This window comes from Echinops telfairi, unplaced genomic scaffold (assembly GCF_000313985.2).
Source record: "Echinops telfairi isolate 266 unplaced genomic scaffold, ASM31398v2 ScPeMD7_5;HRSCAF=22, whole genome shotgun sequence".
NCBI lineage: Eukaryota > Metazoa > Chordata > Mammalia > Afrosoricida > Tenrecidae > Echinops > Echinops telfairi.
In genome coordinates this window covers 3,469,756-3,486,335 of record NW_022103901.1, presented here as the reverse complement: position 1 = coordinate 3,486,335, position 16,580 = coordinate 3,469,756, and the positions used below count along the sequence as shown (strand labels likewise).

The 16,580-nt window shown below is 46.6% G+C and overlaps 1 protein-coding gene across 3 annotated transcripts in view; it reads left to right on the top strand.

Moving 5' to 3' along the window:
* Positions 1-16,580, top strand: part of RNF216 (ring finger protein 216) — a 125,413-nt gene that overhangs the window by 44,352 nt on the left and 64,481 nt on the right. For all 3 annotated transcript variants that reach the window (XM_004705550.3, XM_004705549.3, XM_045285765.1), the window contains exons 12-13: positions 1,378-1,526; positions 3,758-3,836. In XM_004705550.3, coding sequence (XP_004705607.1) covers positions 1,378-1,526; positions 3,758-3,836 — 228 coding nt within the window. The remainder of the gene's footprint in view (positions 1-1,377; positions 1,527-3,757; positions 3,837-16,580) is intronic.

The following is a 16,580-nucleotide window of genomic DNA, read 5'->3' as shown; positions in this document are numbered from 1 at the left end:
CATTTGTACATTCACTTCCCTCGTCATTCTCAAAACATTTGCTCTCCACTTAAGCCCCCGGCATTAGGTCCTTCTTTTTCCCCTCCCTCCCCACTCCCTCATGAGACCTTGATAATTTATAATTTATAAATTTTTATTTGTACATTCATTGCCCTCATCATTCTCAAAACATTTCCTCTCCACTTAAGCCCCCGGCATTAGGTCCTCATTTTTCCCGGGATGCTGTAATTCTTCTGTGACCCCACACCTCACTGCTCTATTCTGTTTGTATTCTCAGTAGCAGTGGAACTGAACAAGACAATTTTACATCTTATTGAGCATATTACACAGTGATGATAGGTTTTTACAAACATTTTTAAGGAGTTTATAGTTGGGTTAAAACAAATAACTATTTTATACAAGGCCAAAGTCACCAGTGTAGCACAATCGGGAAGGAACTTTTGTTTTATCTTGTTAGTTGCTGACAAATTGGTCTCACTTACCCTTGGCCTGTGTACAAGAGTGAACACTGCCCGGTCCTACACTGTCCTTGTTGGAGCCAGTGCTCAGTCCGTTGTGTTGAGGGGCTACCCCTTTTTGATTGACCTCTTTACTTTGGATATGATAACATACCCAAAATACTCAAATGAAATCTCACCATCCTTGCATCTAAGGAGTATTCTGGCAGTATTCTTCCAAGATAGATTTGGGGGTTTTTTGGTACCCTGTGGTATAATCAGTGTTTTTCGCTAACACCATAATACAAGTACTTCGTTCTTTGGTCTTTCTCCTTCATTGCCCACTTGGTGCATACTGCATACCAGGTGATTGAAATACCATGACTTGAGCCGAGGCATAGCTTAGTCCTCAAAGTGACGTCTTTGTCCAGTGAAATACATTATTTGATGAACACTGTTTCATTGGGCATTGAGTTCAAACCCACCAGCCCCTGTGCAGAAGGATGTGACAATCTGCTTTTATAAAGATTACAGCGTTGGAAACCCTGTAGGAGCAGTTCTACCCTGTCCTGCAGGTTGTGAGTTGGTAGCAATTCAATGCTGTGGGTTCTTCTTTTGGGGCGTGAGGGGTATATTAGCATTTACTAAGGGTAGACACTGCACTATGACCTTCTTCTGTCTTCTGTTGTGACTTGGGCAGATCGAGGTCCTCTGGAGGTATCAGATGAAGTCATTATTTTTGTCTCATTTGTGAGTGTCCCCTCTCCACCACCGTCACCCACCATCCTAGGAGGAAGAAGTAGAGATCTTTACTCCGCCATCCCAGAATCTGTCTTCCTAATCACTATTAATTTGCCTTCTCTTGAAGATGTACGGAATTACCAAGGCGTTTTGTTTCATTTCTTGGAAACCTGGTTGAATTTTCTGTTTTGTGTTGCAGTCCGAGCTCAGCTGCATGGAAGGCAGCTGCACGTGTTCCTTCCCAACCAGTGAACTGGAAAAGGTGCTGCCCCAGACCATTCTGTATAAGTACTATGAACGGAAAGCTGAGGAAGAGGTTGCTGCAGCCTACGCTGATGAGCTTGTCAGGTAAGTTCTTCGAGTTGGGTGGCCTGCCATCCTGGTCTGAAGGCTGTGTGAGCACTTCTACCAGATCATGAGCTTTCCTTAGTGAAGCTCTGCCTCCTAGATCACTTGACATTTCTTGCTGAAAAACAAAAGGGTATCATTCTTACTGGGTAGTCGGTGGCCTTGTTTGCATCAGCATACCCTGGGACAGTGGTTCTCAACCTTCCTAAGGCCGCTACCCTTTCATACAGTTCCTCATGTTGTGGTGACCCCCAACCCCCTCCCAGCTGTTGCCTTGGGAGGCTCTTCAGCTGTTGACTGAGGGGTAGGACCATTAGCCATTGAGTTAGAAAAAGAATGGCAACTTCTAGGAACTCTCAGAAAGGCAGCTGTGATGGGTTGCCCTTGGGTTGATTCCAACTCAGGTGACCCCTGTGATAAGGGAACTATCCCATAGAGCTTCCAAGATTGTAATCTCTGAGCGAGCGGGTTTTTCTCTACCATCACGCCAGAACCTCCATAGCTGCGGGGTTGGTTCAAGCCACCAACCCTTCTGGTGGACAGCAGAGCTCTGCATCATGGACCACTAGGACTGTCCTCTTATCAGGGGGAGGGTATGTGTGCTTCTGTGCTGTTATTGTGCTTTGGGAAACATTTACAAGGTAAAATGGTTTTCCATTCTTTCAACAGTTCATAGGCATTTTGTTTCATAGTACCCTACAATCCGTGCAGTGTAAAAATGTACTCTCCTCCCATCCTCCCTCTGTTCCTATTCAAACTTTTTTCTTGTCGTGTCCTGTTTTCTTAGTGTTTTTTTTCCTAGTCAAATGTGGCCCTTTGGATCTGGAATGGTGGTTTACTATAGGGCAGCGGTTCTCAACCTGTGGGTTGCGACCTCTTTGGGAGTCAAATGACCCTTTCACAGGGGTCGCCTGATTCATAACATGAGCAAAAATACAGTTATGATATAGCAACGAAAATTATTTTATGGTTGGGGTCACCACAACATGAGGAACTGTATTAAAAGGTTGCAGCATTGGAAGGTTGAGAACTACTGCTCTAGGGCTATGTACCTCAGTGCTATGTTGTCTACCTTAGCAGCCTCAGTATCATGTGACTGAAAGTTGACCCAAGGGTAGACCAGAGGATGTACACTGGTACAGATAGGAACTGGAAACACAGGGAATCCAGGGCGGATGATCCCTTTAGGACCAGTGGTGTGAGTGGCATTACTGGGTTGGAAAGGGGGAGCTGATTACAAGGATCTACATATAACCTGCTCCCTGGGAGGTGGACAACAGAAAAGTGGGTGGAGGGAGATGTCGGACAGTGAAAGATATGACAAAATAATAATTTATAAATTATCAAGGTTCATGGGGGAGGGGGCAGCGGGGAAGGAGAGGAAAAAAATGAGCTGATGCCAGGGGCTTAGGTGGAGAGCAAAAGTTTTGAGAATGATGAGGGCAATGAATGTACAAATGTGCTTTACACAATTGATGTATGTGTGGATTGTGATAAGAGTTGTATTAAAAAAAAAGTTGTATGAACCCCTAATAAAATGATTTGAAAAAGAAAGAAAGGAAGTTGAGCCAAGGGATGAGCTCTTCACTTGCAGACTTGCAGCAGGCTTAGTGTGGGGTGTGCTTGCTGCGTGGTTTGTGCTCAGCCAGTTCCTGGAGGGGCCCTGTATTGCTTGGTCAGAACCAGTATGGTGGGGGTGCTCCCTCACATTTACTGAAAAAGAAGCCGGATTTCTGGGCAGTCCAAATGGTTGGCGTGCTCACCACTAATCACTAGGTTGTGTCTACCCAGCAGTACCTCAGAATGTAATACTTAATCTAATATGTTACTAGTATAACATATGACTTTAAGTTGACATAAGCGATCTGCTTACCCCCAAAAATCTGCTATTGACTACCTTAAGGAACACATTTTCCCCCTGACACACACAGGCATGCCAGGGGTGGGAAGGGACTGGATAGCAACTATGGTTTGGTTTATGGTGGTGGTGGTAGTGGTGGTAAATGTATTGTACACTTTAAAATGATAAGAGTGGTAACGGTTTTGTTAAATAAGTTTTACCACAGAAAATTTTAAAGGAAGGTAAATCCTGAATACTTTGTATAAATCCATATTTTTAAAAAGGTAGTGTAGCTGTCCAACCCAAAACCCCATCTTCAGGTGAGCTGTCCCTCAGCTCATGAGACTGGAAGTGTACCTTGAGTAACTCCAACTCTTTTCTGTGTCTCCAGGTGTCCTTCCTGCAGCTTTCCTGCTCTGCTGGACAGTGATGTGAAGAGGTTCAGCTGTCCCAACCCTCGCTGCCGTAAGGTAGGGGACATGCTCTATTTTACCCTAGGAGGATGTTGGTTCGGCCACTCCAGTGGCCCAGTTGTCTGTTACCTGTAAGCAGAGCCATGGGAAGGATTTGGGTGCTTGTCTTTTCCTAAAAGCATCTGGAGCTTGGTGTCTTGGGGTTAGAGAGGTGGGAGTCCTGCCACAAAATCTCAAGGTCCTGTTGTTGGGCCTGCCTCTTACAGGGCAGATGCTAAAGTGTACTATTTAGGTTTTGTTTTACCTCCACTGCGCCACCAATTTTCTTTCTTGTGGTTCCAGTCTGGACTTAGTTCTCCCATCCTCATCCTTTTCCTGCTATTTTCAAAGTCCAGTCAACACTTCTTTCAGAAAAGGACTGAGTGTCATAGTGAATGAATATCTGTACCTTCACTGATATCTTTGAGTCCTTCCCTTATAAGATCTGACTTGAATAAGAGCTGTCTGGCCGTACCTGGCTTGTGAAAATCTTTTGTCTCTTAAGGTAGACTTCTTCCCAGTCAACTAAGAACGTGTCTTCAAATTGATCAGCTCTTGGTAAACCACTTTCAGTTGTTATTGGTGTTGGCATCTGTCTAGATAAGCACTTCCCCTCTCAGCTGAATGCGACTGTGTCTTGGCCTTGTAGGGAGTAAAGAAATGCAATGAGGGAGTGGGGTAGGAGCAAGGACTAATACACCTTTTGATTTGTACATCAACATTTCTTCCTGGAATCTGCATACATTCCTTAAACTTACTGCATGCAATGAATACTTGGGTCCCCATCCAAGCCAGTTGCCCTACTGTTGGTCCTGCAGTCTCTGGCATCTTAGAAGGATGAAAGCATAATGTGAGTGCTTTCTGTGTTCTTGGTATGCCAGGCAGTGGCCCGCCTGCAGGGGGCTGCCCACACAAAAGTCACTAAGGCATTGGGAAGGAAGGGGGAGGAGTGATGGTCCATTGAAGAGGAGAGGTGAGCCAAGCATGTGAGCTGTAGCAGTCTGGATCTTTTGATACGTGAAGTGTGGTGGGGTAGGTTCGTGAATGGGGCCCTGCAGGGCTTTGCACTTGTTCCTTCTGGGGAATCTAGATGTAGTCACATCAGGGTGGATGGGATGCTGGGAATCACATTTTCTAGAGTGAGTGTTCTCCAGTGAAAGTACTTCTATAATTTGGAAGGCGAAAGAGAAGGGAGGCTGGTGATCTTCCAACCTGGGCCCATGAGAAGTTTTCAGAAGTTCCTAAGAGGTGGAAGCTTTCCTTGTAACAGGCTGGCACATGAAGATGGCCATGTGGTCAGTGCCTTGTGGGTGAACAAGCAGGGCCAGAATGAGCACTGTGGCTCTTTGTCCACTGCAAAAGTGGAGGCACAGCACGAGTGAGGAGTATCCTGTGTATGGTAAACTCTTAATGTTTGAGTTTCTTCTAACTGATGATGGTGGTGAGGTGTGAAACTCTGGGCAGGGAGAAACTCTGGTTAAGGTAGTTAAATGGATAGTGCCCACAATCAGAAATAGAACAGGAAGCAATTGCAGCCATGCAGTGGTGGAAATGTGAATTCCATGCTAGACATAGTGACATCTGTGTGTATGTGTTTTCCAATGTCCAGCACACAGTCTTGCCAGAGGGACAGGGTCAGGAATGCAGAAAGAGTCCGGACTGGAGAAAGATTTCAGAGTTGGGAGTGAGAAACAGTTGAGTCCCTGGGAGCAGGCAGATCAGGGGCGAGGGGGTAGATCTAGGTTTAGGAATGTGGCTAGGGACTTGATGAGAGCCTGGTCGTATCTAGGAATTGAGAATAGCTGGCTCTGTCTGTTCAAAGGGGGGTTTTCTGTCTGGTGCACCCTGCCTCTGCCTGCTGCCCCCCCCCCCACGCCCCAAGCACTGTTTTTAGTGAGGGGAGCATAGAGTAAAGTGACCCCCTACCAATGTGTGCTGTGAGACTTAATGTTCCTTGTGCTTGGCCACATTCCCCTTCTAGACTCCCTTCTCTCCGGCTTCAAATGAGGTCTGCAGGTGCTTGGCAGTGGGAGCACCAGGGGAATGAAGCTGTGTGTAAGGAAGTCTGAGAAGTGAGAACCTGTGGAGGTGTGACTCAGCCAGCCCAGCTGGTCCCAGAGAAGTGCCCATCCACCCAGTGCTTTGAAAAGGCAGGGGAGCAGGAACCATACCAGTATCTTTGTTGATGAGCCTGTGAGAGTTGCCACTAGATGGCACTGATACTCTTTGAGGCGCCAAGCCAAACTCTGCTGATTTGTAGTTGGTTCCAACTGCTTTTTCTCTACTGGGGCATTTGGAAAGTACGTTTGTCAGCACAGCACTGCCTTCTGAGCAGAACATGAATGCCATGCTGGATGCAGCCAACCCAGAGACTTGTGAACTCAGCAATAAGACTTTGGAATTCCACACTGGAGTTGGCAGTGTTCTCCAGGCTGAGACAGTTCCCTTTCTTATTCCCCTGAGTTTCCTCTGAAAGCCTCCCTCCTTAGCCTCCTCCCCATCCCTGAGGATTCCTAATGTCTCAGCAATGAGCTGCACCCTCTCCTGCCCCTGGTGAGGCCAAGGGTGCGCTACCTCCATGCAGAGTCTTTGCCAGTAATCACAACACCAGGTCTTTGTCTATTTCCAGGAATTTGTCACTTGGCAAAGAAGAGTTGATGTTACTGTATTATCTGTAGGAAGAGGGTTTGTATACCCATCATCTGGGAACCCCTGAAAACATTGATGAAATAGGAAGGGAGGATGGACATGATAGGATGGAATGCTTTTGCCAAGACCCTGAGCTCCCTCATGGATTCCCAGATAAGGAACTTGCTATGGGTATGCAGTGAGTTGCTCTCGGGAATGAATTAAATATTTGGTGTGTTTTTCGAGAGGGAGATTAAAAAAAAACAACACACACTTAAAAATTATGTTTTGGGAAGATTGATGCTGAGGGTCAGAAATTCCCCTGTTGGAATCTCTTTTCTAATTGTGGCAAAAATATACACAACAGAACATTCTTCAATTCCACAACTTCTGTGTGTACAATTCAGTGTCATTGATTATACTCTTTGTATTATACAGCCATTATTGATACCCTTTTCCAAATTATTCTGCACCATTGACATAATTCATTACCCTATAGGACACAATTCTTTCCCCTTCACCTATGGTAACCATTGGTCAAGTTTGGTTTCTTTTTTTTTCCCCATGGTTTTCCTGATATAATATTCATATATCATACACTTCTTTGGTTAAATCACTTTTAAAATGAGTTGTAGATACATAATCACAACCAATTCTAGGGCTTCCTCCCCTCCCACATTAATTGTTTGCTCCTCAATCCCTTCACTGTCCCTATCCTCAGCCCTGCCGTCCCTGACAAACCATTGCATCCGTGATTATCTCCATATATCCCGTGCTTCACAGACTGAGAATCCCACAGAAACACACACACAAAAAGTGGCAAGGATAAAATAATAATATAGAGATAAAAGTACAAATAATGAATAAGAAAGGAAAGACCAACACTAATACAGAAGCTTCCTTTACCCGGCCCTGCACAAAACTGGCATAGAAGCAACTAGGAGCACTCACCGTGCTGTGAAATCCCATAGTGATCAGAAGACTGTACGTATCAAAAGGCAAATCTTGCTTATCTTTCTTCCCAACCTGCCGCCTCAATATAAATAAGCACTGTGTTTTCTGATACCTGCAATGATTATATAAGAGTGAGAATGGTGCCTAGAAACAGGGAAGGTTCACATAGACATGAAATAAAATGTCAACATAGTTCAGGATTTTATTTTGTTCTTGGTTCTACAGAAAATATGTGTTCTTAAATTTCATCCGGTTCATCCATTTATATGACTGGCAAACCCCACCACCACCACCACCTAATACCCTAAGGAGAAAGGGGTAGGGAGGGGCCAGTGTGTGCACAGGGAAACAAGGGGCACCACCATTCCATCTCTGGCTGACTTTCGTGGCCCTGTTTGGATGCTGAGGCGTCGCAGAGCCTCATAAGCCTAGAGGGCTTGGTTGTCAGAGCCACCACTGAGGGGCAAAGGTCCTGGCAACATTTGCTCGGGTGGTGTCTCCCAACTTCCTAACTCCAGACCATGGCAGGGTCTGCCCTGTTGATCTAGGCCAACCTCCCCCAGCCGCTGGTGCCACCAGTATATATACATAGTTCCAGTGTCACCACCTTACCAGCTGTCCACTTCCAGATGAGGAGCCCTTGGGTTTCCACTTGACACCACTCTTTGGGATGGCACTTTTGTCCTTTTGAAGGCAAGACCTCATCTCGCGTATTTTTGACACGTGATCAGAAGGGACCAGTTCCCTGAGAAAGATATCCTGGTGAAGTGAAGGATCAGTGAAAGAAGGTGACTCCTCCTCGAGAGGAGATTGACACGGTGTCTGTGGCAGTGGGTTGCTCAGACAAAGAACGCTTGTGAGGAGAGGGTACTCACTCAAACGGTGTTTTATTCTGTTGTAGGGACCCTACTGGATTGCGTCTAGCATTTTTCTGAGAGGGTGCTCTGGGCAGTGCTATGCTGGACATGGTGACACTCTAGATCTCAAACTCCCAAACTGATGTGGCCTATTCTCCCCTTTTCGAGGGAAAGAAGTTACCCAGAACCCCCCTGGCAATGAAAAACTCTTGTCCTAGAACCCATAATCCAGAAGAAAGCATAGGTATCTGTTTTGGCAGCCCAATTGGATGTTTCAGCACCAGCCCCAGTAGATACTGCTCTGGACAACAGGACCTTTTGCTGGTGCTGGGTGGATCCCAGGTCCTCCACCTTGTGGGGTGGTGACCTAAAGACTCCATGCCCCTGAGCTGTAAAATGTGACCAACGGCCCTAGCCCAGGAGCTTTGTGAAGTTGACATGGTCCAATGTCAGTGAGACAGTCTACAAGTAACATCCACCACTCTCAGGAGCAGCAGTCCCCTTGTGGTAGCTCACAGTGCACTCCCATCAGGGGAGCAAAAAAAAAAAAGCTAATTTTTTAAAAGTAATTTTTGTTCTGATGATGCCTTATACCTGATCCCTTCAACACATTGGCTTCTTCCATGTGGGCTTTGTTGCTTCTGAGCTAGATGGCCACTTGTTTACCTTCAAGCTTTTTTAAGACCCCAGACGCTATCTTTTGATAGCCGGGCACCATCAGCTTTCTTCACCACATTTGCTTATTCACCCGCTTTTTCTTCAACGGTTGTGTCGGGAAGGTGAGCATTGTAGATTGCCAATTTAATAGAAGAAAGTATTCCTGCTTTGAGGGAGTACTTGAGTGGAGGTCCAATGTCCTTCTGCTACCTTAATACTAAGCCTATAAATATAGGCACGTAAATCTATTTCCCCATCCTCATATAAATATATTTGCATATTTACAAAAAAATCTTACCATAGTGAATAATGGGGGGAGTGCGGAGTGGAGACCCAAAGCCCATTAGTAGGCCACTGGAGATCCCCTTGCAGAGGGGTCTCGGGGAGGAGACGAGCCAGTCAGGGTGTGATATAGCAACGATGAAAAATACAACTTTCCTCTAGTTCCTAAATGTTTCCTCCATGCTCCCACTATCATGATACGAATTCTACCTTGCAAGTCTGACTAGACCAGAGGATGTACACTGTGGTACAGATAGGAACTGGAAATACAGGCGGATGATCCCTACAGGACCAGTGGTGTAAGTGGTGATACTGGGAGGGTAGAGGGAGAGTGGGTTGGAAAGAGGAAACCAATTACAAGGAACTATATGTGACCTCCTCCCTGGGGAATGGACAACAGAAAAGTGGGTGAAGGGCGACGTCGGACAGGGCAAGATATGACAAAATAATAATTTATAAATTATCAAGGACTCATGAGAGAGGGGGGAGCGAGGAGGGAGGGGAAAAATGAGGAGCTGATGCCGGGGGCTTAAGTGGAGAGGAAATGTTTTGAGAATGATGAGGGCAATGAATGTACAAATGCTCTTTACACACTTTATGTATGTATGGATTGTGATAAGAGTTGTATGAGCCCCTAATAAAATGATTTTTTTTAATAAATAATTTTTTTAAAGAGAAGCTCACTGCTTAAAAAAAAAAAGTAATTTTTACTGATTCTTCAGCATACTATAGTGAGAAGGAACCAGTGTTGAAGCAACTTTTTTTTTTCCCCCACCACCACCACCCCGCCTCCCTCCTTCCCTCCCTCCCTTCCTGTCTCCAAAGCAACATTTTTTTAACCCAATGATATGTTCCCACTTTGGTCGGATGCCAGAGGACTGCTTGGGGATATGCATTCCTCAGGGGCTGTTGTTCCTGTAACCACACAATTGTCAGCACTGCTGCACCCCTGCCCCGGTGCTTCTCAATGAAGGGATTGATCTCCAAGGGTCGAGGATCTTAGAAAGCAACCTTGAAAGAGTTGAATGTCACACAGGCCTGGCAGTAGCGAGGATGGAGGATGGAACATTCTGCTAGAGAACTAGGTTAGTCACTGGTGAGGCTCAACCTGTGGATCATCTCTAGGTTGGTTGGGGGACACTTTACTGCTCATTGGGGAGGGGGCAGTGACCCACATACTAGATCCTGCCCACTACTACCATCTCCTCCTGCTGCTGAGGGCATAGCTTCCTTCTCACTCTCTGTTTTTAAGTTTTAGGTTTGCTACAACTAAAATAAACGGAGGGAGCCCTAGTGGTATCATAGTTAAGCCCTTGACTGCTAGCCAAAAGATCAGCAGTTCAAACTCATCCAGCGGGTCTTCCTGGAAGAAGTCCTGGCATTCTGCTCTAGGAAGCGCATGGGGGTAGTTCTCTGTGGGGCAGGGTCAACCAAATAAACCATGCCTGTAGTTCTCACAGAAGTCAGAGGCTTTCTAACAGGCATTGGTGTGAGTGCTTTATGCAGATACAAACCCTAGCCTTCTAGCGTGGCTCTTGGGGCCACCAGTTAGCCATTGCCTTGTCGCCTAACCCTGCTTACCCATTGCATGGCATGCAAGCCTCAAGGCCTTTTTGTTCTGGCATCCACAGCCTTTTGTTTCATGCCTTCACACGTTCTACTAAAATAATCTAGTACCATTCGTTTTTCTGCCCCTGTTGTGACTTTGACCAAAGAGACATGTATTTGGATTTCTAGCCTTAAAAATTTTCACATTAAAATTCCCCCGAGTTGCTCTCTACATTGTGTGTTTCAGATGTCAACATCTTAATTTGTCCTAGTGAATCTCATTATGATGTCCTTGAGAAGTTGCGCGTGCCCGTGCGCATATAAGTGCAGTACGATGGAGTCCCTTCTTAGCATTCGCTGCACAGAGCACTGCAGGGTTTCCAGCCCTTCAGGTAGAAGGGAAATTGTTGCTATGGCAATAACACAAGCTTGAACAACACCACCACCCCCAATCCCGTGGGTGGCTTGGGGAGGGAAACGGAGCACAGAGAACCATTTGAGCAGCTAGTATTTGCCCAAAGCCTGCATGAAAGCTGTGGTTGGGTGGGCTTTCTTGTGTTTGCTGTGGAATTCAAGGTCATTTCCAGTTGCTATGTGGCAGCTGAGAAACGTAAACAATCTTTCACTCCTCTGACTTTGAGACAAAGAGAAAAACCAAAAGAATAGCTTCTGTCTACTCTCCAGTCCCCAGAGACTGTGTACCCTTTTCTTAGGTCCTAGCCAGGAAGCATGTGTCTGCAGTGGTAAGGGCTCTACTAACCAGGAGTCAGCCCCTGAGACCTGGGAAACCCATTGTCCTCTCCTTGGAGACTAGATGACGACTGTGCACTCAGGGTCTGTGTAACATGCTAATGTCCCCCAGGGAATGGGGCTGGGATCGATCCTCTGAATGCCCAGTGCTACTGGGGAACAGATTCAGTCTGCTAGGGTCAGAGTGAGGGCAGCCCAAGTCAATAGGGCCTCCACCAGAGAACATGTTGACTGTTGGGGCAGGTGCAACAGGGGTGACTGGATCTTGAGGAGTCTTCCACTGCATTGCAGCAGTGTTTCAGGGCTGCATGCTTTTTGCCCTAACTCTTGAAGCTTGGAGAGAACACCAGAGCATGCTTTTTGCCAATGTCTTGACATTGTGTTGGTTTTGTTTCTTTTGAACTTTGCTCCCCTTCTTACTTTCTGAGCTTTCTCCTAGATGAATCCTGCCCTTTGGCTCGCGGGTAGTAGGCTGCTCCAAGGTGTGCAGGCCTTCCTGGTGTTAATGTTAACCTTCCAGGCTGCTGTTGTCTGACTGAGAGGTGAGCCACGGACCACTGTATGTAACTAAAGGTGTGATGTGGTACACAGTAGGTTGTTCTTTAAAAAAGAATCATCATAATCTTCTGTAGAAACAAATTGAAATACTTAGAAAATGAAATGATACCTTATAAGAGTTGTCTCAAAATTAACCTGGAGTAGGAGAAGCGGAAAGCACATAGAGTGCAGATGAACGAGTGGCCCTGACATGATATTTATTAAAGGTGAGTGAGGGGTTACTTGAGGCTCAACTATGCTTAATATATTTGGTAATAAAAAGCTTTTAGAAAGAAAAAGAAGAGGATAGGGTTAGGAAAAAGAAAAAGAAAAAAAGACTCTAAAAAGAAAAGCTTTTTAAAAAGACACACAGAATCCAGATCTGTCTAAGTATGATGCTTACACAATCATGCATGCGTTTCACTGCTCAAACATATGCACATACCACTACTTTGCTCTGGCGTTTCAAGGGTGCATCATGCATCATCCGTGGGAGCAGGAGAGACCCATCTCAAAGGTCCTACTTTGTAGCTTGATCATTTTTTCTAAGAGACAAGGATGTGTGTAATATGAGGTGCTGACACTGGTTCTCTGGGAGTTTTTCTCGTGTGGTGGTGTGCTGATGGTTTTCCTCCTTCACTGAGAAAACAGACTTTAAATGACCGGCAAAGATTCCAAGATGAGGTACTGGGCACATTGTGAGCCATGAGAAAGGGTTCCAGGAAGCCAAGGCCATGCCCGTAGGCCTCTCAAAGGTGCTGGACCAACCTAGACCGTTCTTTTCTCTGTGAAGACCTGCAAATGGAGTAGCCTATGGCTGACAACAGACATGTGGCCTTCCCCGGTATTGGCACTTGATGTTGAAAGCAACTCGACATCTCGCATCAAACCTTGTTGCCTCCTCAGTGTGCCCGTCATCCCTTCAGAAGTTCATCTGAGAAGCATTGTGTATATATGTATCAGAAGCTCCCTGGTCTGGAAGGGGAAGGGAAATCCCAGGCTGCTCTCTCCCCTGCTCTGGCATATCGCCCCTGTAGAGCGCTCTGCTGCCTTCATCCCCTGTGTGCACCTTTGGCTAACTCTCGCCTTTCCCAGTCGGCCTGTTCTCCAGACCTCCTTATCCTTCCTCTGCGCATACTTCTTCATGAGGGCGCTTGTCCACTCCCTGATGCTTTCTTTCTCACCTCTAAGCATGTGCTTCTGGCTGCTCCCTGCTGCAGGAGTGGCTGGGTCTCAAAGAATTGCTGTGGCTGGTCTTAAGATCATCCAACAGCTATTCGTTGAGCATTGCTATGCCCACAAAACTACCAAAAGGGACAATCATAATACGAACTTCAGATATCTGGGGGCTGGATGTTGGGGAGGCCCAACCGCTGATCGTTCGTTCAGTTGTGAGGCCAAGGTGGTGATGGCTGTAGGAGAGGAAGGGCAAGGATCACTGGGTTTGGCCTGACCAAGAACTACATGAAACTCATGAGTCCTCACCTGATAGACTTTAAATGGTTGGGTCAAAGAAAGATAGGAGCAAAGCTGCACTTAGGGTCAGCATGGAGGGCTGGGGAGGTACTGAGACCCCAGACTTCAGAGGACTTTGCAGACAGATGGGGGGAGGCAAGGGAGGTTTGAAGGCCCAGCCCAAGGATGATGTGCTGAGTGCTGTTGGGGGAAGCCAACTGACTACTGGGAGTTGGAAGAATACCCTGCTCAGTTATCGTAGTAGTCTATTTTGCCTGGGCCCACAGTGTGCTCCTAGATCAACCCGTCCTTTGCTCCCATAGCCAATTGCACAGTATTGGGTGGTCGGTAACTTTGTCCGTTCCTCAGGCCTAGGTGGATGCTATTGACCTGAAAGGGGCCAGTCATCTGGCAGCAGGGTTACGGAGGATTTGGGGAGAGGTGGCAGCAATTGAAAGCCATATGGTAGAGTAGAGGAACTGGCTGGTATATCCAGAGGCCACCCCCTCCTTGGGGTTGTTCAGCCTTGCAGGCGGAGTAGTATCAGAAGGGCACAGAAATTGCCAGGTCACTTGGTGCTTGCCACTTGGCTATAGTTCCAGGTTCCAGTAGACTTTTCAGATGGGCTATGATTCCTACTCATAAACGTCCTCTCAGATGAAAGAGCTATGTCATCAGCATAAATCATCTCACTTGTCTGTAAAGGCTCTTTTCCAGTTCCAGGGCTGTTAGCACCATGTAATGTCTCTGATCATTTTTATCCCCCTACTCTGACAACACCAGGAGAGTCGCTTCATTCTCCTTTTGCAACATGTTGTCCCAGATGCCGAGAGGCCTCCTGTGCTGAGAGGCCTGCTCTCTTTCTACAGGCCTCCTGACAGAAATGCAAACAACTAAAGGCCTGGTGCTACCAGCTGTTGCTATTTTGACCACAGAGGCCAGGGTCCAGTCTGTGTAGCCTGCTTGGGAGTGGGCAACTGGGGTCTGTGCCTGGTGAAAAATGGTGTGTCCTCTCCCCACGCAGCTCCTCCAACAGCTTCATGGTGAAGGAAGCCAGGCCTGGCCCTGGGATGCATCCCAATTGTGTTCTGGAGCAATATTGTCTGGGCCTCTCTGGTAGACCTTCCAGAGGAACCCAGGCAGCCTTCGGTTTTCCACCTTGTTTTGTGTAAAGGATGTTTCCAACCCGTTGCGGCTTGGCCTGCTAGTAAACTCTCATCAACCTGCAGTCCCAGCTTGGGGGCCTGCATCTGGGACTAGCCAGGCTGGGGGCTGGCTTTTCCCTGGTGAAAGCCTGGTGGGAGCTTAGCCCACCAAGGGTGGCTGAGGGGAGAGCACTTTGTTATGCAGCAGCCAAAACCACAACAAATGACAACTTTCCGTTCTGTCATCTCTCCCAGCTCCACCGCTGGACATACAGTTCATTCTTCTACCATAAAAGGGCATCCTGGCTTGTCTGGAGCTGTGGGGCCTTTTGCCCCCTGAGGAGAACAGAGCAGAGAGAAGGGGAACAGTGCTCTCAGCAGTGACAGCAGCCTCAGTAAGAGGACAGGAAATAGACAGTGCTGTGGAGCCCCCAACTTTGGTGTCTTGTTCAGAACAGTGTAGTGTCTTGTTCACATCTGTGAGTGTCAGGAGGAGGGGCATGCAAATAGGCAGTACAAGGCTTGTTACAAGACTGCAACGAGCCTGCCCAAGTGACTTGTCAGTTCCTGGCAGTTGGTTCTCTTGGTTTGTAATTTCAGGTGTTAGATTTACAAGGGGAGACCCAGGAGATCATATAAGTCAGACACTGTCATTTTGGAGGTGAACAAAGAAAGACCTTAGTGAAGTTAAGTGCCAGGTTCATACTGCTTAGGGGGAAATCTTTGAACTTCTGACTGATTCTGTGTGGATGGACTTTGAGTCTGGTTCTAGCTCTCTAACCTAGGTGCCCCAGTGATCTGTGAGCAGACGGAAAGGTAAGCAGCAGAAACCTTGAGTGTCATCAGTACAGTTGTTAACCGGTAGTTTGCCTGGCTGTCAACTAGAGGGTTCCAATAAAAATAAGGAGTAGACATTCCGGGGTCTGAGCTGGATGGCAGGAGTCCCAGGGTAGAGAGAGTGCACGCATGCGCACTAACGAGCACGCACCACCATCCCTTCCTAATGGCACAGGCTCTCCTGGTACCCACCTCTTTTTGTCTGCTGTGATGAATTGTGTCCCGTCCCCCGTACCCCCCCCAAAAGTATATGTAGTAAATCCTAATCACCACCACCCTGTATTTTGAGGTAATGAGCCCATGTGGGCGGAAGTTCTGCTATGTTAATGAGACCATATTAGTGCAGGATCCACCTTAAGTCAAATCTCTTTTGAGATATCAGCAGAGCAAATTGAGCAAACAAGGAAGCAAGCAAGCAGAGATGGGGAAGATATAGATGCCACAGCATATGAGACTTCTAGGGAATCGAGAGACACCAGGCGAAGAGAGACAAACAACCTTCCCCTTGAGCCAGCATCCTGGATCCAGACTTCTAGCATCCCAGGCAGGGCAGAAATACATTTCTGTCTGCAGAAGCCGTCCACTTGTGGATTTCTGTTACAGCAGCATTGGAGAATGAAAACACCTCACTTTCTTGAAGAATGTTTCCTGTAAAGAAGAGCTAAGGATTTTTTTGTTGTTCAAACGTACATTAATTCCACCTGCACATCTGATTTCATAGCTGACGCTGGAACTGAACTGAGGACATTCCTTAGGGAATCAGAATTGTGTCCAAGAATCTTGCTGATCTGGAAATTCAGGAGGAAAGCAAAGACTTTCAGGGTTATATTTTATTGCACAAATACCTGAATGGGTTCTGTGTGCATTGTCTCCAAATCAAAAGTCATTCCCAAAAGCAATAAATTGCTGAGAGCACCATGGTGTGGGTTGTTAAAGTTTTCCATTCCTGGACCTGCCTGTAAGGCTCGGGGCAGGGCTAGTTGAAACCTCTGCGTCCTATCAGGCAGGCAGGTAGGTAGTCTCAAAAAGAAGTTTTTTGTTTTGTTTTGTTTTAGATTAAGACCTTTCTTTTAAATGTTCTTATTGTATAAAGTGGTGTATTTTAGACAGAT